At 39.3% G+C, this 22961-nt stretch overlaps 1 protein-coding gene across 1 annotated transcript in view; it reads left to right on the top strand.

Moving 5' to 3' along the window:
• Nucleotides 1-14183, top strand: part of WDR75 (WD repeat domain 75) — a 42608-nt gene extending 28425 nt beyond the window's left edge. Inside the window, exons 16-21 of the mRNA XM_029225818.1 lie at nt 719-814; nt 1416-1585; nt 2165-2224; nt 5002-5151; nt 12299-12390; nt 12772-14183. Coding sequence (XP_029081651.1) covers nt 719-814; nt 1416-1585; nt 2165-2224; nt 5002-5151; nt 12299-12390; nt 12772-12976 — 773 coding nt within the window. The 3' untranslated portion in view covers nt 12977-14183. The remainder of the gene's footprint in view (nt 1-718; nt 815-1415; nt 1586-2164; nt 2225-5001; nt 5152-12298; nt 12391-12771) is intronic.
• The last annotated feature ends 8778 nt before the right edge of the window (nt 14184-22961 follow it).

Genomic DNA, 22961 nt, shown 5'->3' with positions numbered 1-22961 from the left:
TATAACTTAGAGAGTCAGCCAACCTTGGATTGAGCAGTTACTGGTAGTACTTGCTATTTTAAAATCCACATGTATGTGGACCCTCACAGTTCAAATCCATGTTATTCAAGGGTCAACTGTATTTATAAGCTGCCTAATTGTCATCAAATCATCTTCCATTATCCTCACCTTTTTCCACTGTCTTCAGTGTATGACTTTGTTGCCCTCCATATTATCCATCCTCATAACAATTTGAGGAAAGTTTCTGATAGTTCATAATGCATATTAGCCTGCAGTATTCCTGACAGCATTAAATTTGAATGTAGCCTATCACAATCCTCCTAACAAATGTGAACTTTGTGGCATTTTACTCATTCGAGTATATGTTTGGAGGACATTGTGGCTACTTTGTAATAATGTGTGTGATAACATTTTTTTAAATATTCTCTACAGTGATTCTGGTTAACATTTTGCCCACATTTAGCAGTAGTGGGAAAGCACCAGACAGAAGTTGCACTGCTTTAACTGTTTTTCTGCTTCTTGCCCCTCGTTTTAGCGCAGACTTCCACAGATTATGTCAGTGTGTTCTCCATGTATTATCTGGAATGGTAAAATCCCTCTTCCTAAAAATAGTAGAATTGATTGTCCCAATAAATATTGAGTACCTAGTTTAAATAACAAGCTTAAGAAAGCTTTTGGTAAATCTCTTCTTAGAAGTGAATCACTTTTTTTCCCCCAGTGGAGTGGAGTGCAAAATTAAATGTGAGAGTTATGGAACCTGATCCCAATTCAGAGAATATTGCTGCAATCTCTCAGTCTTCCATGGGTTCAGACTGTAAGTACAGACCATTCCTTGACAGAAGAAGTCTATTACCTAAATTTTCTTTTTAACACCTTTAATATAATTTGATTTAAACTTACCTTCAAATCAGATGTCCATTTGAAGCCATTTGCCTGACCACTGCCCTTCCTTTCTTGAGTTCCAGCTCCAGCACATCCCTCATTTTTCAACATGTCATTTGCTACTCAGCCTTCAAAATCCAAGAGACATTTTGCCTCTTTGAAGCATTCCTAAATCCCCCAAGGAGCTTTTATCATTCCTCTATGATCTTGAAGCTCTTTATACAGATCTCTGTTCTAGTGCTTAAGACAAAATACTGCCATAGTATTTTGGTGTCTGTTTTCTGCAGTTGACCCTGCTCTCAGAAACAGAAATTTTTGTTTCTGTCTTTCACCTTCAAAGCCCTCATTCCTAACCGGCTTGGCACATAGTAAGCATCAAGTAGATATTTGTTGACTCAAAGCCTAAAATAATCATGACCTTATCAATTTATTCAATGGGGTAAGTCCCAGGATGAGTGTGGTCTGCCAATCTGAGGCTGAAACTAACCTTTGCAGGCAAAATGTTGTTGTCTGTTTGGTTTTTTTTTCTCTAGTGTTTGTGTTTAGACCTAGCGAGCCAAGGCCATTGTATATTCAAAAAAATATCTCCAGAGAGGAAGTCCAGTGGGGAGTGTTTGTTCCACGAGATGTCCCTGAATCATTCACCTCAGAAGCCTACCAGTGGCTGAACAGATCGCAGTTTTACTTCCTAACAAAATCACAGGTAACCATCCACCTCAGAAAAGGCGGTCATCTCTTATGTGTGATTTTCAGTTGCTTTACTATTTGATAGTAATAGCCCAGGGCAAGTGGAATAGTTTTATTAAAGGATTACTCCTCTCCCCTCCCACTCCCCTGCCAAATCGTCTTATGTGCTCTGTACAGTCATATTACTGGTGGGAGTATATTAGCCCACACCTTTGGGGTTAAGTATTGCTTGCATTCACTCACTCCGTGACACCAAAAAAGATATGACCTAGAAGATAACTAGAATACTTTAAATTGTATTTATTAGAATGGCTCTTTTTTAATTTTAGTATTTGATTTACCATAAAGAAATCAGTGGCTTAAGTTTGACCCATCAGTTGAATTTTATTTCATTACCAATTCTTAAAAATGATCTCTGAGGACAATCTTACAACTGTCACAGCAGTTATTAAATACGTTTTCAGTCTTGTATTACTTTTCTGTGAGCAGATATATTTATATCAAGATGAAAAGTCAACATCATTTTCTAACTTTACCATTTAGATTTGCACTCTACAATTTATATTTTGCATCGTTCATTGACCTCTCTTTTCAGAGTTTATTGACATTCAGTACGCAGTCTCCAGAAGAGAAACTCACACCAACAAGCAAACAGGTATGTTCTAGTCACTCGTGGTGCAGATCATGCACATTGCCTCCCTGCAAAGATAAAGTTATCTTTTAGAACTCAGCTATGAGAAAAATGTTTTACCTGCCCTAAAGTGGAATTAAAATTACATACTTAGAAACTACTTGCTTCGTTTGATGTGATAGTGCTCTTTGAAAATGTAGTCTCAATTTGTAATATCAGTAATATATGCTTGTGATTTAAAGAATCAAATAGTTCTACAAGACTTCTTGGGGAAAACTTGAACATCACCACCACTGCTGTTACCCACAAAGATACTCTCAACTCTTTGAGTTGAAGTTTTTATTTACTTCCATATCTCTAAGAAACATGTTTATATTGCTAATTCCGGATTTTTTAGATCTAGGTATTATTTGTTAACTCTGATCTATTGAAGTTTCTTTCACACCACTCCCGCCATATACATAACATACCCCGCATATTTTCTGTCGCCTAATTTTTCCAGTATAGATAAATTGGTCAGGTCACTGTTCATCCTTAAACATGTAAACACAATTCATAGCTGAGCCACATAGTAATAAACAGGTGGTTTTTCCTTTTGTGACCAACTTCTTTTCTCTGGAGTTAATGATTGCCTTCTTTTTTCATTTGCTCAGTTTCCTATTTACTTCTCACCTAATTCACCCCTAATCTCTACCCTGTAAGTCCTCTCTCATTATTTTAAGACATATTAGGTATTCTTTCGAGTCTTGAAGAAATATTTTCAAGAGCCTCTGACCTTCTTTCTGAACTGATTGCCCTGTAAACCTGCTGCACAGTAATCATCTTAGGATCTACATTTGCTACCATTCTGGGGGTTTATTCACATCTACTGTAATAGATCCTGTAGTTTTTCTCCTTTGGTCACTCCCTTGCTTTGGTAAAGCACATCCTATTGGTGCATGGGAAGTAAATTTAAGACATTGCATGTTTGGACATGCTTTTATTCTCTCCCATTGGATTGGTTGGTTGCGTAGAGTTCTAGGTTGAAAATCATTTTGTCTTAGAACTTTGAAGATACTGTCTTATACTTTATCTGTATCCTGACTTGTTTATTTTTCTCTGAAAATTCATTGAATTCGTTTAACATTTTTTTGTTGATCATTACTGTATGTTCTAGACATTTGAGATATATCAGTGAGCAAAAGAGTCAGGTCTCTAAACTAGTGGTGTTTATACTCTAACAGGAAGGCACAGGTAATAAACATCAAGTAAGTAAAATATATAGTATTTTAGAAGGCAATAAGAATTATGGGAGGAGGAATGGTGGGAAAGGGAATGTGGAGTGCAGTTTGCCTTTTTAAATAAAGCAGTCAAAACAGGCTTTAATGAAAAGACTGTGACTTTTCCTCTGAGTTAAATGTAGAGCCCCCTTCGAGGGTTTTAATCAAAAAACTGTCTAAGGAGAAGAATTAATTCTTTTGCCTTCATTTTCTCTAGAACTGCTATTATTTACTGCTGGACCTTCTAGAATGGTGCTCTCTAATATTCTTATTTTTTCTCCTGTTTTCTTCCTGTTGTCTGAGAGGTTTCCTCCTCTTTTCGTCTGATCCTCTATTTTTTTTCTCTCATTTCCATTAGGTTTTTATTTCCAATATGTTTTGGAGATTTTCATCAAAGTCTCATGACTCTTGGCTGTCTGCTCTTATTTAAAAGTGAGCAAAATCGCCATTTGGAGGTTTTCTACCTCTGGCCTCCACTATCTGCCTGAGCTATTAAGAGAAAATCTCCAAGTCATTATTTTTAGGACTTTTTCTCTTAGATTGGTCAAATTGTCCAGATAGAATTCTTCCGAATTCTTGCCTAAAAGATGTCAACCAGGCTGCCAGTGTTCTGAGAAGCACCCTCTATGGAACACAACTGCCTTCAGCTGTGAGGGCACCTCCGCCCCGCCACACACCAAGCCATCCTTTCTAAAGACACACTTTATTTCGCTCTTCAAGGAACATACTGCCAGCCCTCTGCTGGGGCTGAGGAGGAGATCTGGAAACCTGAATGCTCTCTAAATAGACCTTCAACCAGGCTAACTGGTTTCTTTCTTTTTTTTTTTAGCCTTTTACAGAGGAGGTACTGTTACTATTAGTACCAATTCTTGAGTGTTTGCGGGATTCTGCAGTATAAATGGGGATGCTTTTAGCTTTCTTCACCACCAGCTTAGAATCCTGCTTTCTCATTTCTCTACCAATTTTCTCATTTCTCTACCACCATTCAAACTACTTTTCACTTTCCACATCACACAGTGTCTTTAGTACTGTGGATTTATGCTCTTTTGAAAACCCGTTTGCTTCCATTTTTGTAGGATTGGGGGCCTAAGTAGTGGTGGATGCACATTTTGTTCTGTCATCGAAGTGTCTGCTGTTAGCTTTTCACATAGTAAATTGACTGCCCTCAGTTGCTTTACCTGTGAAATGAAAGAATCATACTAGATAATTTCTATAGTTCCTTCCATCGGACATGTTATGACTGTGATACTTTTTTTTTTTTTTTTTTTTGTGGTACGTGGGCCTCTCACTGTTGTGGCCTCTCCCGTTGCGGAGCACAGGCTCTGGACGTGCCGGCTCAGCGGCCATAGCTCACGGGCGCAGCCGCTCCGCGGCATGTGGGATCTTCCCGGACCGGGGCACGAACCCATGTCCCCTGCATCGTCAGGCGGACTCCCAACCACTGCGCCACCAGGGAAGCCCTGTGATACTTCTTATTGCCTCAGAGGCAGTTCCTCTTCTTTAATGAAGTAATTTATTTCCCTTTGTCTTAAATCCTTACAGCTATTAGCAGAAGAAACTCTTCCAACAACCCCATTTTATTTCATATTGGGAAAGCACAGGCAGCAACAGCAGGATGACAAGTTAAGTGAAGCTTTGGAGAATGAACTGGTACAACTACCCTTAACAGAAAACATACCTGCAATTAGTGAGGTAAGTAATTATTAATTACTTATTAGTGTGAAACATAAGTTTATTATAATATTAATAGTGTAAATTAATTGCTTATACCAATATGAAATGGGTTATATGCAGTAAAGTTCCTTAAGTTAGAGTTTATTTATACAGTCAATCTGTAACAACTAATTTTTAAATAATCATTTATACACTGTGCAATTTTTTTTTGAATTTTTGGATTTTATTTATTTTTTTATACAGCAGGTTCTTATTAGTTATCTATTTTATACATATTAGTGTATACATGTCAATCCCAATCTCCCAGTTAATCCCACCACCACCACCACCCCCCTCTGCCACGTTCCCCCCTTGGTTTCCATACCTTTGTTCTCTACACCTGTATCTCTATTTCTGCCCTGCAAACCGGTTCATCTGTAGCATTCCTCTAGGTTCCACATACATGTGTTAATATACGATATTTGTTTTTCTCTTTCTGACTTACTGCACTCTGTATGACAGTCTCTAGGTCCATCCACGTCTCTACAGGTGATCCAATTTTGTTCCTTTTTATGGCTGAGTAATGTTCCATTGTATATTTGTACCACATCTTCTTTATCCATCCATCTGTTGATGGGCATTTAGGTTACTTCCATGACCTGGCTTTTGTAAATAGTGCTGCAGTGCACATTGGGGTGCATGTGTCTTTTTGAATTATGGTTTTCTCTGGGTATATACCCAGTAGTGGGATTGCTGGGTTATACGGTAGTTCAATGTTTAGTTTTTGAAGGAACTTCCATGCTGTTCTCCATAGTGGCTGTATCAATTTACATTCCCACCAACAGTGCAAGAGGGTTCCCTTTTCTCCACACCCTCTCCAGCATTTATTGTCTGTAGATTTTCTTATGATGCCCATTCTAACTGGTGTGAGGTGATACCTCATTGTACTTTTGATTTGCATTTCTCTAATAATTACTGTTGTTGAACAGCTTTTCATGTGCTTCTTGGCCATCTGTATGTTTTCTTTGGAGAAATGTTTATTTAGGTCTTCTGCCCATTTTTGCATTGGGTTGTTTGTTTTTTTAATATTGAGCTGCATGAGCTGTTTATATATTTTGGAGATTAATCCTTTGTCCATTGATTCGTTTGCAAATATTTTCTCCCATTCTGAGGGTTGTCTTTTTGTGTTGTTTGTAGTTTCCTTTGCTTTGCAAAAGCTTGTAAGTTTCATTAGGTCCCATTTGTTTATTTTTGGTTTCATTTCCATTACTCTAGGAGGTGGATCAAAAAAGGTCTTGCTGTGATTATGTCAAAGAGTGTTCTTCCTGTGTTTTCCTCTAAGAGTTTTATATTGTCCGGTCTTATACTTAGGTCTCTAATCTGTTTTGAGTTTATTTTTGTGTATGGTGTTAGGGAGTGTTCTAATTTCATTCTTTTACGTGTAGCTGTCCAGTTTTCCCAGCAACACTTATTGAAGAGGCTGTCTTTTCTCCATTGTATATCCTTGCCTCCTGTGTCATAGATTAGTTGACCATGGGTGCGTGGGTTTATCTCTGGGCTTTCCTGTTCCATTGATCTATATTTCTGTTTTTGTGCCAGTACCATATTTTCTTGATTACTATAGCTTTGTAGTGTAGTCTGAAGTCAGGGAGTCTTGTTCCTCCAGCTCCATTATTTTTCCTTAAGACTGCTTTGGCTATTCAGGGTCTTTTGTGTCTCCATACAAATTTTCATGTATTTTGTTCTAGTTCTGTAAAAAAAATGCCATTGGTAATTTGATAGGGATTGCATTGAATCTGAAGATTGCTTTGGGTAGTATTGTCATTTTCACAATACTAATTCTTCCAATCCAAGAACATGGTATATCTCTCCATCTGTTTGTGTCATCTTTGATTTCTTTCATCAGTGTCTTATAGTTTTCTGAGTACAGGTCTTTTACCTCCTTAGGTAGCTTTATTCCTAAGTATTTTATTCTTTTCGTTGCAATGGTGAATGGGACTGTTTCCTTAATTTCTCTTTCTGATCTTTCGTTGTTGGTGTATAGGAATGCAAGAGATTTCTGTGCATTAATTTCGTATCCTGCAACTTTACCAGATTCATTGATTACCTCTAGTAGTTTTCTGGTGTTATCTTTAGAATTCTTTATGTATAGTATCATGTCATTTACAGACAGTGACAATTTTACTTCTTCTTTTCCAGTTTTGATTCCTTTTATTTCTTTTTCTTCTCTGATTGCTGTGGCTGGGACTTCCAAAACTATGTTGAATAATAGTAGCAAGAGTGGACATCCTTGTCTTGTCCCTGATCTTAGAAGAAATGCTTTCAGTTTTTCACCCTTGAGAATGATGTTTGCTATGGGTTTGTCATATATGGCCTTTATTATGTTGAGGTAGGTTCCCTCTGTGCCCACTTTCTGGAGAGTTTTTATCATAAATGGGTGTGGAATTTTGTCAAAAGCTTTTTCTGCGTCTATTGAGATGATCATACGGTTTTTCTTCTTCAGTTTGTTAATATGGTGTATCATATTGGTTGATTTGCATATATTGAAGAATCCTTGCATCCCTGGGATAAATCCCACTTGATCATGCTGTATGATCCTTTTAATGTGTTGTTGGATTCTGTTTGCTAGTATTTTGTTAAGGATTTTTGCATCTATATTCATCAGTGATATTGGTCTGTAATTTTCTTTTTTTGTGGTATCTTTGGTTTTGGTATCAGGGTGATGGTGGCCTCATAGAATGAATTTGAGAGTGTTCCTTCCTCTGCAATTTTTTGGAAGAGTTTGAGAAGGATGGGTGTTACCTCCTCTCTAAATGTGTGATAGAATTCACCTGTGAAGCCATCTGGTCCTGGACTTTTTTTTGTTGGAAGATTTTTAATCACAGTTTCAATTTCATTACTTACGATTGGTCTGTTCATATTTTCTGTTTCTTCCTGATTCAATCTTGGAAGGTTATACCTTTCTAAGAATTTGTCCATTTCTTCCAGGTTGTCCATTTTATTGGCATAGACTTGCTTGTAGTAGTCTCTTACGATGCTTTGTATTCCTGCAGTGTCTGTTGTAATTTCTCCTTTTTCATTTCTAATTTTATTGATTTGAGTCCTCTCCCTCTTTTACTTTTTCTTTCTTTTTTTTTTTTTTTTTTGGTCAGCTTTGCTTGTGGTTCAAGAGATTCTGCAGAGGACAGTCACTGTAGCCAGTGACAACAGTGATGCCGTGTGTGTGTATGCGAGTATAAGCATCCCCTCAGAACATGAGCTGCCATACGTGACTCTATGTTGGAATCTCGCAAGTTTTTAAAAATAAGGAAAAATTTTTTTTATGAAAAAGCCTTGGCTGCACTCTAGACCAATCAAATCAGAATCCCTGGAGTGGGACCCATGAATTGGTATTTTTAAAAACCTCTTTTTTTTTTTTTTTTTTTTTTTTTTTTGCGGTTCGCGGGCCTCTCACTGTTGTGGCCTCTCCCGTTGCGGAGCACAGGCTCCGGACGCGCAGGCTCAGCGGCCATGGCGCACGGGCCCAGCCGCTCCGCGGCATGTGGGATCTTCCCAGACCGGGGCACGAACCCGCGTCCCCTGCATCGGCAGGCGGACTCTCAACCACTGCGCCACCAGGGAAGCCCAAAACCTCTTTTTCTTGATGAGTCTGGCTAAAGGTTTATCAATTTTATCTTCTCAAAGAACCAGCTTTTAGTTTTATTGATCTCTGCTATTGTTTTCTTTGTTTCTATTTCATTTATTTCTGCTCTGATCTTTATGATTTATTAGCTTCTACTAACTTTGCGTTTTGTTTGTTCTTCTTTCTCTAGTTCCTTTAGGTGTAAGGTTAGATTGTTTATTTGAGATTTTTCTTGTTTCTTGAGGTAGGCTTGTATTGCTATAAACTTCCCTCTTAGATCTGCTTTTGCTGCACCCCATAGGTTTTGGATTGTCATGTTTTCATTGTCATTTGTCTCCAGGTATTTTTTAATTTCCTCTGATTTCTTCAGTGTTCTCTTGGTAACGTATTGTTTAGCCTCCATGTGTTTGCGTTTTTTACGTCTTTTTGCCTGTAATTGAGTTCTAATCTCATAGCGTTGTGGTTGGAAAAGATGCTTGATATGATTTCAGTTTTCTTAAATTTACTGGGGCTTGATTTGTGACCCAAGATGTAATCTATCCTGGAGAATGTTCCATGTGCACTTGAGAAGAAGGTGTAATCTGCTGTTTTTGGATGGCATGTCCTATAAATAACAATTAAATCTCTCTGGTCTGTTGTGTCATTTAAAGCTGTGTTTCCTTATTAATTTTCTGTCTGGATGATCTGTCCATTGGTGTAAGTGAGGTGTTACAATCCCCCACTATTATTGTGTTACTGTCGATTTCCTTTTTTATAGCCGTTAGCAGTTGCCTTATGTATTGAGGTGCTCCTATGTTGGGTGCATATATAATTGTTATATCTTCTTCTTGGATTGATCCCTTGATCATTATGTTGTGTCCTTCTTTGTCTCTTGTAACATTCTTTATTTTAAAGTCTATTTTATCTGATGAGTATTGCTACTCCAGCTTTCTTGTGATTTCCATTTGCATGGAATATCATTTTCCAACCCCTTCACTTTCACTCTGTATGTGTCCCTAGGTCTGAAGTGGGTCTCTTGTAGACAGCATATATATGGGTCTTGTTTTTGTATCCATTCAGCAAGCCTGTGTCTTTTGGTCAGAGCATTTAATCCATTCACATTTAGGGTAATACCAATATGTATGTTCCTGTGACCATTTTCTTAATTGTTACAGGTTTGTTTCTGTAGGTCCTTTTCTTCCCTTGTGTTTCCCACTTAGAGAAGTTCCTTTAGCATTTGTTGTAGAGCTGGTTTGGTGGTGCTGAATTCTCTTAGCTTTTGCTTTTCTGTAAAACTTTTGGTTTCTCCATCGAATCTGAATGAGATCCTTGCTGGGTAGAGTAATCTTGGTTGTAGGTTCTTCCTTTTCATCACTTTAAATATATCATGCCACTCCTTTCTGGCTTGTAGAGTTGCTGCTGAGAAATCAGCTGTTAACCTTATGGGAGTTCCCTTGTATGTTATTTGTCATTTTATCCTTGTTGCTTTCAGTAATTTTTCTTTGTCTTTAATTTTTGTCAATTTGATTACTATGTGTCTTAGTATGTTTCTCCTTGGGTTTATCCTGCCTGGGACTCTGCACTTCCTGGACTTGGGTGGCTATTTCCTTTCCCATGTTAGGGAAGTTTTCAACTCTGATCTCTTCAAGTATTTTCTCGGGTCCTTTCTCTCTCTTCTCCTTCTGGGACCCCTATAATGCGAATGTTGTTGTGTTTAATGTTGTCCCAGAGCTCTCTTAGGCTGTCTTCATTTCTTTTCATTCTTTCTTCTTTATTCTGTTCCCTGGTAGTGAATTCCACCATTCTGTCTTCCAGGCCACTTATCCGTTCTTCTGCCTCAGTTATTCTGCTATTGATTCCTTCTAGTGTAGTTTTCATTTCAGTTATTGTATTGTTCATCTCTGTTTCTTTGTTCTTTAATTCTTCTAGGTGTTTGCTCTTTAGTTTTTCTAGGTCTTTGCTAAACATTTCTTGCATCTTCTCGATCTTTGCCTGTATTCTTTTTCTGAGGTCCTGGATCATATTCACTATCATTAATTATATTCACTGTCATTATTCTGAATTCTTTTTCTGGAAGGTTGCCTATCTCCACTTCATTTAGTTTTTCTGGAGTTTTGTTCCTTCATCTGGTACAAAGTCCTGTGTCTTTTAATTTTGTCTATCTTTCTATGAATGTGGTTTTTGTTTCACAGGCTGCAGAATTGTAGTTCTTGCTTCTGCTGTCTGCCCTCTGGTGGATGAGGCTATCTAAGAAGCTTGTGCAAGCTTCCTGCTGGGAGGGAATGATGGTGGGTGGAGCTGGGTGTTGCTATGGTGGGCAGAGCTTGGTAAAACTTTAATTTGCTTGTTGGTTGTTTGGCCTGAGGCGACCCAGCACTGGAGCGTACCCGGGCTCTTTGGTGGGGCTAATGGCAGACTCTGGGAGGGCTCACACCAAGGAGTACTTCCCAGAACTTCTGCTGCCAGTGTCCTTGTCCCCACAGTGAGCCACAGCCACCCCCCACCTATGTAGGAGACCCTCCAACAATAGCAGATAGGCCTGGTTCAGTCTTCAGTGGGTTAGACTAACCACTGGTCCTTCCCCTGGGTCCTGATGTACACACTACTTTGTGTGTGCCCTCCAAGAGTGGAGTCTCTGTTTCCCCCAGTTCTGTGGAAGTTCTGCAATCAAATCCCACTAGCCTTCAAAGTCTGATTTTCTAGGAATTCCTCCTCCTGTTGCTGGGCCCCCAGGTTGGGAAGCCTGACATGGGGCTCAGAACCTTTTCCAGTGGGTGGACTTCTGTGGTATAAGTGTTCTCCAGTTTGTAGTCATCCACCCAACAGTTACTGGATTTGATTTTATTTTGATTGCGCCCTCCCTACCATCTCATTTGCAGCTTCTCCTTTGTCTTTGGATGTGGGATATCTTTTTTGGTGAGTTCCAGTGCCTCCCTGTCGATGACTCTTCAGCAGTTAGTTGTGATTCTGGTGTTCTCACAAGAGGGAGTGAGCACACATCTTTCTACTCCACCACGTTGAACCAATCTATATACTGTGCAACTTTAATTCCCGAACTAAATGGCCTAAAACTTACAATTTCTGATTATTGTAGCCTGACATGGGTTTGGGGAGGGGTTATTTGCATAAAAGTAGGGAGTTCTTTTTTTAATCTATTTTTTTAATTATTAATTTTATTTATCGACTGCATTGGGTCTTCGTTTGTTGCGTGCATGCTTTCTCTAGTTGCGGCGAGCGGGGGCCACTCTTCGTTGCAGTGTGCAGGCTTCTCATTGAGGTGGCTTCTCTTGTTTCAGAGCACAGGCTCTAGGTGCACGGGCTTCAGTAGTTGTGGCACGCGGGCTCAGTAGTTGTGGTGCCTGGGTTTAGTTGCTCTGTGGCATGTGGGATCTTCCCAGACCAGGGCTCAAACCCATGCCCCCCTGCATTGGCAGGCAGATTCTTAACCACTGCACCATCAGGGAGCCCCAAAAGAAAAGTAGGGAGTTCTTTGGTTTGGTTTTTCTGTGGGGAGAGCCTACTGTTGATGAAAGCCTTGGCATTTCATCTTTTTAAATGAAACCCTGTTTTTCTGTTTTACTGTAGCTTCTTCACACTCCAGCCCATGTACTGCCATCTGCTTCTTTCCTGTGCTCCATGTTTGTAAATTCATTGCTGCTGTCTAAGGAGACTAAGAGGTAAGGCAGTTCATAAGATATGTTTAGATAAACAGGATGGTTTGTGTTATCCTTGATTAGAATATTCTTTCCCTGTATTTCTCTTTATTTCAGCTTTGACCTATAGTTAAAGGATATAGGATTACTAAGTCAAATAAATAAAATTCATTGAAACTAAATATCAGAGATCTTTCGTGGTAATGTTTTAAGGGTTTCAAAATTTCATGTTTTATAAATTTACCTGTTCTTTTATAATCATAATTTTTAAAGTGTATTCAATAACAAGAATTTTCATTTATTTTGTTCATGATTGTTTTTTCATAGATACCTTAAATTGGAAAGTTATTGTTTAGAAATATATTTTAATAGTAATTGTTGTATTTTATTCTGTTATTGTTAAAGTGCTGAAGAAATTCCTGATGATGTCAGTATGGAAGAAGAAAAAGAAAGTGTTGATTCAGATGAAGAAAATAATTTCACTGAAGAGGTCCAGGATACAAATAACACAGATTTGGGAAAAGACATTATACATCAGTTGTCAAAATCTGAAGAAAAGGAACTGAGAAAATTTAGGAAAGTAGACTACAGCTGGATAACTGCTCTTTAAGCCTTGGAGAAGAGAGAGGGAGGGTTTTACACTTTGTGTTTTTTTGTTTTGTGGTTGTTTTTTTGTTTGTTTTTATTGTATGTTGCTATTCCAGAATTGTATTTTAATGTTATTTCTGTTCATAAAATGTTAAATATTAACAGGCTCTACTTTTTAAATGACTGGTAATATTAAGCTACATTTGCATCATGTTTTAGTTGCTATATACATCATCTCATTTCACTTATCAGCCCTATAGAGTAGCTAGATATTTTCTTCACAGGTGCTATAGCAGAGCTGGGACTTGAATTTTTACAGCGTAAGTCCCCCTGTCTGCAATTCGGAGATAGATAGATATAAAAAGTCAAAAGGTTTTGTTGATGATGTTAAGTTCAAAATTCATTTGGTGGCCAAATATGACCTGAACTGATATGAGGTTCTCTGTAGTCTTGTTTGATCCCTCTTAAGAGTATTTCTCATAGAGAAATTTAGAGAAATGATTTGATTATGGTGGTATTTCACAGACCCCACTGAGGATTTTATATAATATGACCTGCCTGAAATCTGAAAAATTCTACATTCACATCATCTGGTCACATATCTTTCGGGTAAGGTCTTATCTACTATACTTGTAAATACAATTTTCACGACAGCCTTGGCAGATAAGAAGAGCTGGTATTACTCTGTCAGTGTTATGCCTGTTTATACTGAGTCAAATAACAACAACTTTTTAACCACAGTCCCATTGCTAGTAGAAAAGAATGCAAGGCTCCTGTATTATCTTAAAGTAGTGAAATTTCTACATTTTAACCACTTAGCATTTAGAGTTTTCCAGTTCCATGATACACTTCCATAAAATTTATATTTAAAAAGTTAATGCAAAAACAAGTGTACACATCACAAAAGCACATCTCAGGGAATGTTCACAAAATTGCTGTAAGTGGCTTTTTAAGTATGTCTGAGTCAGTATCCAAGTAAGATCTATACATTTCATTTAAATAGCTAGATTGAGATACAGATAACTCACAAACTATGCAGTTCACCCATTTAAAGTGTACAGGTCAGCAGTTTTTAGTATATTCAGAGTTGCACACCATCACCACAGTCAATTTTAGAACATTTTCTCACCCCAAAACTCAACCCATTGCCAGTCACTCCCCATTACTCCCAGTCTGCCCCACCCCACACCATAGGCAACCACTAATATTTCTGTCTCTATAAATTTGCCTAGTCTGCATTGCATAAAAATAGAATCATATAATATGTGGGCTTTGTGACTGGTTTCTTTTCACTTAGCATTCATTCTGCAGCATGTATCAGTACTTCATTTCTTTTTATTATTTTCATTTCACCTGTTTATATACCTAGGAGCAGAACTACTGAGTCACTTGGTAACTCTATGGTTAACTTTTTGAAGAATCACAAAACTGTTTTACAAATCAGCTTCACCATTTTACATTATTTACATTATGTGGGATATAAATTGTTCCACAGTCTGCTCCATTAAATTTAGGTCCCTTTGCAGGGTTAGTTTTTGAGGCCAGTGTTTGAGGTTCCTGGGAGGACTCTTTAGCTGTCTCTTTTCCTGGTTCTTTTTGGTAAATTAGCTGGCATATGGATTAGCTTGTTGCTCTCATGGAGCTACTAGCTTCGCCTTAATTGCTTACCACCAAAATCTCCATTGTTTTCAAGAATACCTTAGGCTTGAACTTCACTCTATTTCAAATAATGTCAGAACTCTCTATTCTTATGGACTGTCTCTTGCCCCTGGGCAAAATCTCTCACCCACTGCTCCAAAAAGGGGGGGTAGGGGGGATAAGGCACAGTGGACCCTCTCAGAGTGTCAGAGACACCCCTCTGCTTCACAAACAGTGGAGAAAATAGCCTCTGGTCTTTGTATCTCCTGATGTGGAACCTCTGCCCTAACCAGCTGGGGCAAGGACAGCCAGGTGACCAGTGTTCTCAGCCTGGGGAGTGGGGCTGACATAAGTTAATTATTTTGCCACCTTCAGACACTGACATGGTACCTGCAAGTTTATTTTTTGCAGTTATGTATGAAAGGTTTCATACTTTCAAATCAAATTACTTAAATTTGGAGCTTTTTAAAATGATTATTCCATAATCTGAATCATTGCTTTATAAGTGGGTTTTTCTAAGGAGTTGATCTCTCACACTAAAACATGACAACCTTGTTATTATTCTAATTTTTTCTCCAATACTAAAAACATAAAAATTTTTCCAAAGACAACTATACAGATAAAAGGGTAATAGCCACTCTGTTCCTTCAAATCTGAACTTATGTCCAGCAGATCTGTACTGTCATCCCTCAGTTTCTTTCCCGCAGAAAACTGGTCCCATCATAGTAAGCAAACCCATAAAGATTATTCACCTTCTAGCCTCCCTTGTTTATCTGATTTACCTGTCAAGGCACAGACTCACTACTTGCTCTCACAAGTGCAGCCTGTACTCCTGGACGCAGACAATCTCAGCCTTACTGCAGGTGGACCACATGTTAACCACCTACCATGTCTGCGTATCCATGTCAGATATTTACCCCAGTTTGACAAATGAGGAAAACTGGATCCATAGAGAGCGAGTAATTGGTATCTAAGTCACTGGGTTCTCAAGAAGTGGGGCTAAGACAGGAGCCCCTCCCTCTCCCATCAAATACCAAGTCCTGTGTTCTTTATAGAATAGCACATTGTCTCCCAGACACTTAAAACAACTAGTTAGCATTACGAAGGCATCTATAACTGGGGAGGAATTGTGATTAAAAAGAAAAAATTTTTTAAAAATGAACAGCCCAGGTTTAGAGCTGGTCTGAGCTGCAGACAAGAGCTAGCTAGCTCTGTGACCTGGCTGAAGTCCTGTGATCTGTCTGAGCTTCAGCCCCCTCATCTGTAAAATGAAGTGCTCCCTCCCTATGTTAATGGTTTTGACTGTCTGACTAGTACTGTTATGGTCCAAAATAGGAAAAGTGTATGAAATTTGGATATTGTATGAGATTGTGCACTTGATTATATGCAGAATTTCAATGAAAAATCTAGGCTAATTAAATGGCTGCATATTAATTAATTAGAATAGGCTCATTGTTAATGTGCTGAAGCAATTCCTCTTTGGTTTTTTTCCCTTGTCACAGACTAGCATTTAGTATAGAAATTATAGAATATGTTGTAATGTGTATAATGTGTCTTAAATAATTTCAGGTCTTTGTACTATGACTATAATGGAGCCTTTAAAAGAAATCTATTAGGTTAAGCATAACCATTTGGTTAAAGTTTTTTAAGTCTTGTAAATGGCACTGATTTTTCTGTGAGGCTGCTTTATCTGAACTACTGGAAATTGTGCTTTCCTCTGTCAGCTTCTTGTGTGCTTCTTGATAGCCATGAAAATGGCAAAATTATCTTACAACATCAAAGTGAAGGTTCTGTATCACCACACAATCCTAAATGAAATGATAGGGCTCCAGGAAGGATATATGATCCCAGGAAGATTATTTATCATTGTGATTAAAGAGAAATAGAAATGGAAGTAACTGGGACTTGATAGTATACCATGCAGGGGGGAATGTGAATGGAATACAAGCCACCAGAGAGATGCAGATGCAATGATTACATTATTCAGATTACTTTTTTCTAAAAGCATGAGCAAAACCACAATCTGAGTTACAGTTCATCTAAGCTGCATAATTAGAATGATCTCTTCTAGCTCCGGTAACTCTGACCACAAAACCAAGATGCCAGACTGGTGTATTATAGCCCCCACTCCCACCTCATGCCCCAAAACACCAAGGATCTGGTCTTGCAAGTACTAATTTGTGGTACCTGTATGTAAACATGTAAAGATACATCTATCTTAGTTTCCCATCTTCAGGCATGACATACCTCTGGCTTGGAAACTCCTTTGGAGATCAGAGCACTTAGTTCACAAAAGAAAAAACCAGACATGAAAGCACGCACACCAGTTCCTCCCATTGTTGTGTTGAGTTCTGATAATCCTTGTTGTTCAGTGGTTGCCTATTTTAACGGAAGGATGAATATAAGTGCTCTGAAAACAAGCACTTTAAATGCAAATATTGATGTTATATTCTAGACCACATAGAAAGGCAAATTTAAACTTCTTGTTCCCTCAGAAATGCCTGTCTGCAGTTGTAAAATTTGAGTCCCTTAGCCCAGCTTTATTTGGTGAGCAGTGTTTCATACCAGAAAGACCACTGATCTAGGAGCCAGAAGACCACTAATTCCAGCTCTGCCTCTTGCTAGGTTTGTGCTTGTATTAAGTTTATTTGAGGCCTTAATTTTTTTTATCTCTAAAATAATAGGGCTGTGTTTCCTTAGATGGTCCTCCAAAGCCCATTCTTGACTCTCAAATTGTGATTTTCCAAAATGCCCAGAATTCTATTAGCCCTACTCAAAAAATATATGTGGGGCTTTGCTACTTCACAACTTCCACTGGTGCTGGAGAGAAGAGGAAACAATAGTTTAACAAGATTTCATTTCCAGGGACTTCCCTGGTGGTGCAGTGGTTAAGAATCCGCCTGCCAATGCAGGGGGCATGGGTTCGAGCCCTGGTCCGGGAAGATCCCACATGCTGCGGAGCAACTAAGCCCGTGTGCCACAACTACTGAGCCTGCGCTCTAGAGCCCGCAAGCCACAGCTACTGAGCCCGAGCACCGCAACTACTGAAGCCCGCACACCTAGAACCCATGCTCTGCAACAAGAGAAGCCACCACGATGAGAAGCCCGCCCACTGCAACGAAGAGTAGACCCCACTCGCCACAACTAGAGAAAGCCTGCGCCCAGCAGTGAAGACCCAACGCTGCTAAAAATAAATAATTATAAAGAAAAAACAGATTTCATCTCTGAATAAGAGATCTGCACCTACTTATTCTCGAGATGCCCTTGGTCTAAATCTGCAGACCTTACCCAAGAGAACAGATTAGAAACAGAGCTCCTCATCAGCACCTTCCCCAGAAAATACAAACAAAAGCCAAAAAAAAAAAAAAGGAATGAAGGAACAAGCAGGCTGTGTGACACACAAGAGGCACTCACATTTGTTGAATGAAACCATAAAGAAGGTAAGAGGAAATAGGTTTACACTTACAGGTTTTTACTTAAATTCAAAGTCAAGGTGAAATAAAGAGCCAAAGATGCCCTATTTAATCAAACCTATTTCCCAGGCTCGAAGTACTCCCAGAAACCACTGAGGAGTTAGATATTCTGCAACATACGCAGCACAGCCCATGGATTTTAGTCAGGAGGTAGAGTAGCATAAGAACATTGAATGTCCCAGTCTTAGGATATAGCGCTTCACAGGATATTTGAGGCATTCTCCACTTCCCACGTCCCTCAGCACCAGGATAGGACGAGGTCAGCTTTCTGTTCCACACTGACTTCACAAGGATGCTGTTTCATCCTTGTGTAGGAGTACGTCTTTGAGTTTCTTATTCCCACCCTCATGGTTTTTATCCCATTTTTTTCTGGTCTGCTTGGGACCTGCTCCAGCAATCATCCCCTCCAACTCGTCTATCTTTAATTTTCACTTTCCCCTTTCTGCTTGACGTAGGAACATGCTGACACTTGGTATTGTCAACTCTTAAAATCACACAGCTTATGCTTTGCGTTGTATTATGAATCTCCATGTTGGCATCTTTCTTTCACCCCACTTGGCATTTTTGCATTTACCTCCTTTTGTTGTTGTTAAATCACATGTATCTCTATAAGCTACTTTAAATCCTTCTGGAAACAGGCCTGAATCTAAGGGCATGCAAATATTCGTATTCATATGATCTAACAGGTATCATAGCCAGCCTTTCATCCTGTATCTAGCAAAGTCAGTTGCAAATGAAAGTGAGAACTCAATGAGCAAATGAATGTCTTAGGTAACATGCAATTTGAACAACAAATAAAAGTGAGATTTTTGTTTTAAGACTGTCCCTAGTTCTACAAAAAGCGTTGTGGGTTCCAAGATCTCAATTAATCTGATCTCTGGTAACCTGATCTTTCTAGTGACCAATTCTGAAACAACCACCTTTCTCAGGCAGACGGGAAGGTAGTGTATGTGTGGCTGCAAACCAGTCTCAACAAGCAAAGGACAGTGAGTGTAACCTGGATCTCGGACTACCCTAGTCTCTCTGAGGCTTCAGTCATCTCACAACCTCACGAGGTTATTAAGAACATTAAATACAATTATGTACGATAAAGCCCTTCATAGAAATATAAATTTTTGTATAAAAGTTAAGCAAACTAGTTGGTAAATTTAGCCACCCTACCTAAAATGTATCCCCTTGAACAGCAAAAGGATTTCAATTTCACTTGGAGGATGAATTACAGCAAGAATAAATCTAACATGAGGTTAACATTTGACATGTATATTGCCACACGTATCTGTTTTTCAAATCTATTCCTTCAAGAAAAAAAAAGTGCAAAGTATAAGCTCTAGAATGAAAAGAAATGATTATCAGTAACAGAAACCAGCCCTCTGATTACTGAACTACATGTAGTACAGAGTAAGGTAGAATTTTGAGATTAATCCAATTTATGTCATGGAGGTATAGCTCAACTGTCAGCACATCCCCAGTTCACTGAGTAACCATCCCATTCATTCTTTATAAAACATATTCAAGATGCAAAGCAGAATCACAGCAGGCTTATAGGACTTCAGTGCATTATGACTTACTGAAAAGCTTATTGTCTACAGTGCCACTTATGTGGTACTCCTACAAGAAATCATTTAACCTAAATCCAATCATGAGAAAACAGGCAAGTCCACATTGAGAGAGATTCTGCAGAACAGCTGAACCCAGGACTCAAAAATAGCAGCCTTTTAAAGAAAATAAGCTAGGGAACTACTACAGATTAAAGGAGACTAAAAGAGACATAAATAAATGCAATGTGTGCTCCTTGGTTGAATCCTGAATTGGAAAAAAAGGCTATAAAGGACATTTTTGGGACACCCGGGGAAATTTGAATATACACAAATTTTAGATATAGGATTATATCAGTGTTACATTTCCTGAAAGTGGTAAGTGAATTGTAGTCATGTAGCCATGCCCTTGTTCTTGGGAAATAGATGGTGAAATATTTAGGCGTGAAGTGTGATGTAAAACATTTAAAATTCACAGATAATATTAAGCAGTTCAGGGGAAAAAAAAAGTGTGTATGTGATAGGTAGATAGAGGCAAATCTAGGTAAAGAATATATGTATACTCGATGTACTCTTCTTGCCAAGTTTCCATAGGTTGAAAGATTTCAAAATGAAAATACAAAAAAATCAAAAAATTATATAAAAATTCTACATCTGCTATTTCTATTTTGCAGGACCAAATCTTTGCAACCCTGTCTGGCTATCTTTAGCTTGTCTCCAGAACTACTCAGATTCTTCATTTGATAAGTCTCCTTATGAGTTCATTCTTTCCTCCTGGAGTTTTACTACCCTCAACTTTCCCACCATTTCCTCTTAAGCAATTTATCTAGCATCGGCTGTGATAACACCACTCTTTGCTTATTCACCTTACTCTCTGCTCCTTTGGCCTCCTTTGCATTTATCTTGCTCTCCTCTTCTATTGCCTTAGGACCAGTTGTCATCCTCCAAGTTGAGTTTTGAGATCTTTACCATTTCCATTTTTCCTGCATTAAGGGCACTAAGCACTCCTGCTCAAATTGTTCTCCTTATGAGACTTAATCTGTCCTGCATTTCTGCCCTATCTTCAGTCCCATAACTTCTTTGGAACTCCTGCTGCTAACTGAATATGCCTAAGTCCATTCCACTCTATCCCTCTGATGTATCCAAACTGTGTAACACTCCTCTCATCCCCTCAATTTATAACCTTGATAGAAAATATCCTATTGACTATATAAGCCAACCTAAAGGAAATATTGAACACTACAAAATATATTGATATGTTCACATCACTTAAATAAAGGAGCATGGGGATATGATTGGCTGTTGAAACTAAACTACCCAGGGAGCACATCTTTATTGGTATGTCCAATAATTGGGAATATCTTGAACCAAGGACAATAAATTGCTATTTGACATTTTGCCTTTGTCCTCTAACACTTCCAACTTTTAATGGGAAATTCAGCCACCCTGAATATCCCTGCATCTTTTGAAAGGTCTCTTATCAGGAGTAAGCTGTATGCCCATCACTATAGACCTGTATTTCCCATTCAAGATGTTATAGAATCTTCCCCCAAGTAGCTCTTTGAGGGCAAAGAAAGTGTAGCTCAACCCTCAGTTCAGTCACAGTGGCTCTGCTGTCTCTGTCTGTCCCCATACCTTCAATGCCTCCATCCTATTCCCACCAAAAACTTAAAAAACAAGGATTTTTTTTACTGTCCATGGCTTTGTGTTTAATAAACAATTTGCAGTGACAGGTAAAAAATCACTTAAATTTCCATGAACATGTTTCCTCATCAGTGAGGCAGGAGGATGCTGTCATCTCTGAGGTACCTTCTAGCCCTGAGACTCCCTGATTGCAAGAGTGCTACACAATATCTTTTGCAATTAAGATGGTAATGCCTTGATAGCAATAATTCATTGCTGAATATACCAATGGACTAATAGTGTGCAGAATTCTCTACACAATTAAAAGGAGTCATGAGTCAACAAATACACCTCCATACAAGCCAGAGAGACATCGACCCTGGTCCTGCCCTCCCAGGGCTCTAGTTCAGATGTGTGTGTATGTGTGTGTTGGCAGAGTTGGGAGGGGCAGGATGCAGAACGGCAGAGGGAGAATCAACCATAAAGCATCTTATCACATAGATAATTCCACCTCTCTTAGGGACCCCAGAGATGTAATAATAACAGGAATGCCCAACATTTATTTAGGGCTCACCATGCTCCATTTAATCCACACCTTAGGATGTAGTTACATGTTAAAATGCAGTCTTATTATCTCTAATTGTCAGATTAGGACACTAAAATCCAGGAAGGTGAGGTGAATTGCCCAAAGTCACAGCACTAGTTAAGTGGCAGAGTGGATATTCAAGCCCATTTGGCTCTAGGACTTGCTCCCTTAGCCACTACAGTTCCCAAAGCCAGCGAGCAGTTTCCTCACCATAACCCCAGGGCCTTCTGCAAATTTCGCACCCCCAGTCTGGAGTGTCTTCCCTCCCATGAGTCTGGGTTGGAGCTGAGGTCTCTGCCCCTCCTCACTGACTGTGTGGCAGTCTAGTGATCCCCACTTCTACCCCCATCCCCATCCACCGGAGGCTCTTCGATCTCCTCACCATAGCCTCAGCTGATTGGCAAACCCTGGGCATCAATCATCCTAATGTTGCTCAGCTGGGTGAATGCCTGGACCCTGCCCCTGTAGAAAGTGGCCACCTGCCTCAGCAACAGGATCATTGCCAACCCAACTGGTGTGAGAGGGTCTGTGGATGTCCTGTGTGGTCCAGAGCAGGAGTCAGAGGCAGTACAAGGCTGCCCACATCCCTCTGCATCACCATCTTCCTTGTAGCTCTGCTGAACCTGCTTGTCTACATTACTGGGGCCGGGTATAACACCTCTGTAGAAGACAAGGAGCCCACGGTCCTCCTGGTACTCAGCTCTGGGATTATCTTTTTCTTCCCAGTCCTGACTCTAATCCGCATCTGCTGGACAGCCTGCAGCATCATCCCCGACACTGACAAGCACCTAGGATGGGCTGCCTCAGCCTCTGGCTGAATAAAGGGAGGCTGATGTGCTCTAAGTGCAGCTCTGAGGGATCCAGGGCTCCAGCCCTTACATGGTACTTTGCTCTGCCTCTGCCTCATCTGGTACCTCTTTGGGAGCCTCTGAGTATCCCCACTAAGAATTATCTCTGAGGAGAATGGGAGAGTGAAGGCTCTTTTAACAATGGAGACTTCCCCTCTTAAACTGGAGTCATCGAAGTGATGCCTGTCAGCTTTGGGGTTGGTTTTATATCTATTTTCTTGCTTTTTGGTGGGTTTTGTTTTTTCTGGTTTTTTTTTTTTTTTTAATCCATTGAATGATTGAACTAAGAAAATGACTCAGACTC

Source organism: Monodon monoceros, unplaced genomic scaffold, assembly GCF_005190385.1.
Source record: "Monodon monoceros isolate NGI ecotype Baffin Bay Population unplaced genomic scaffold, NGI_Narwhal_1 Super_Scaffold_16, whole genome shotgun sequence".
Classification (NCBI taxonomy): domain Eukaryota; kingdom Metazoa; phylum Chordata; class Mammalia; order Artiodactyla; family Monodontidae; genus Monodon; species Monodon monoceros.
This window is presented reverse-complemented; position numbering and strand designations above follow the sequence as displayed.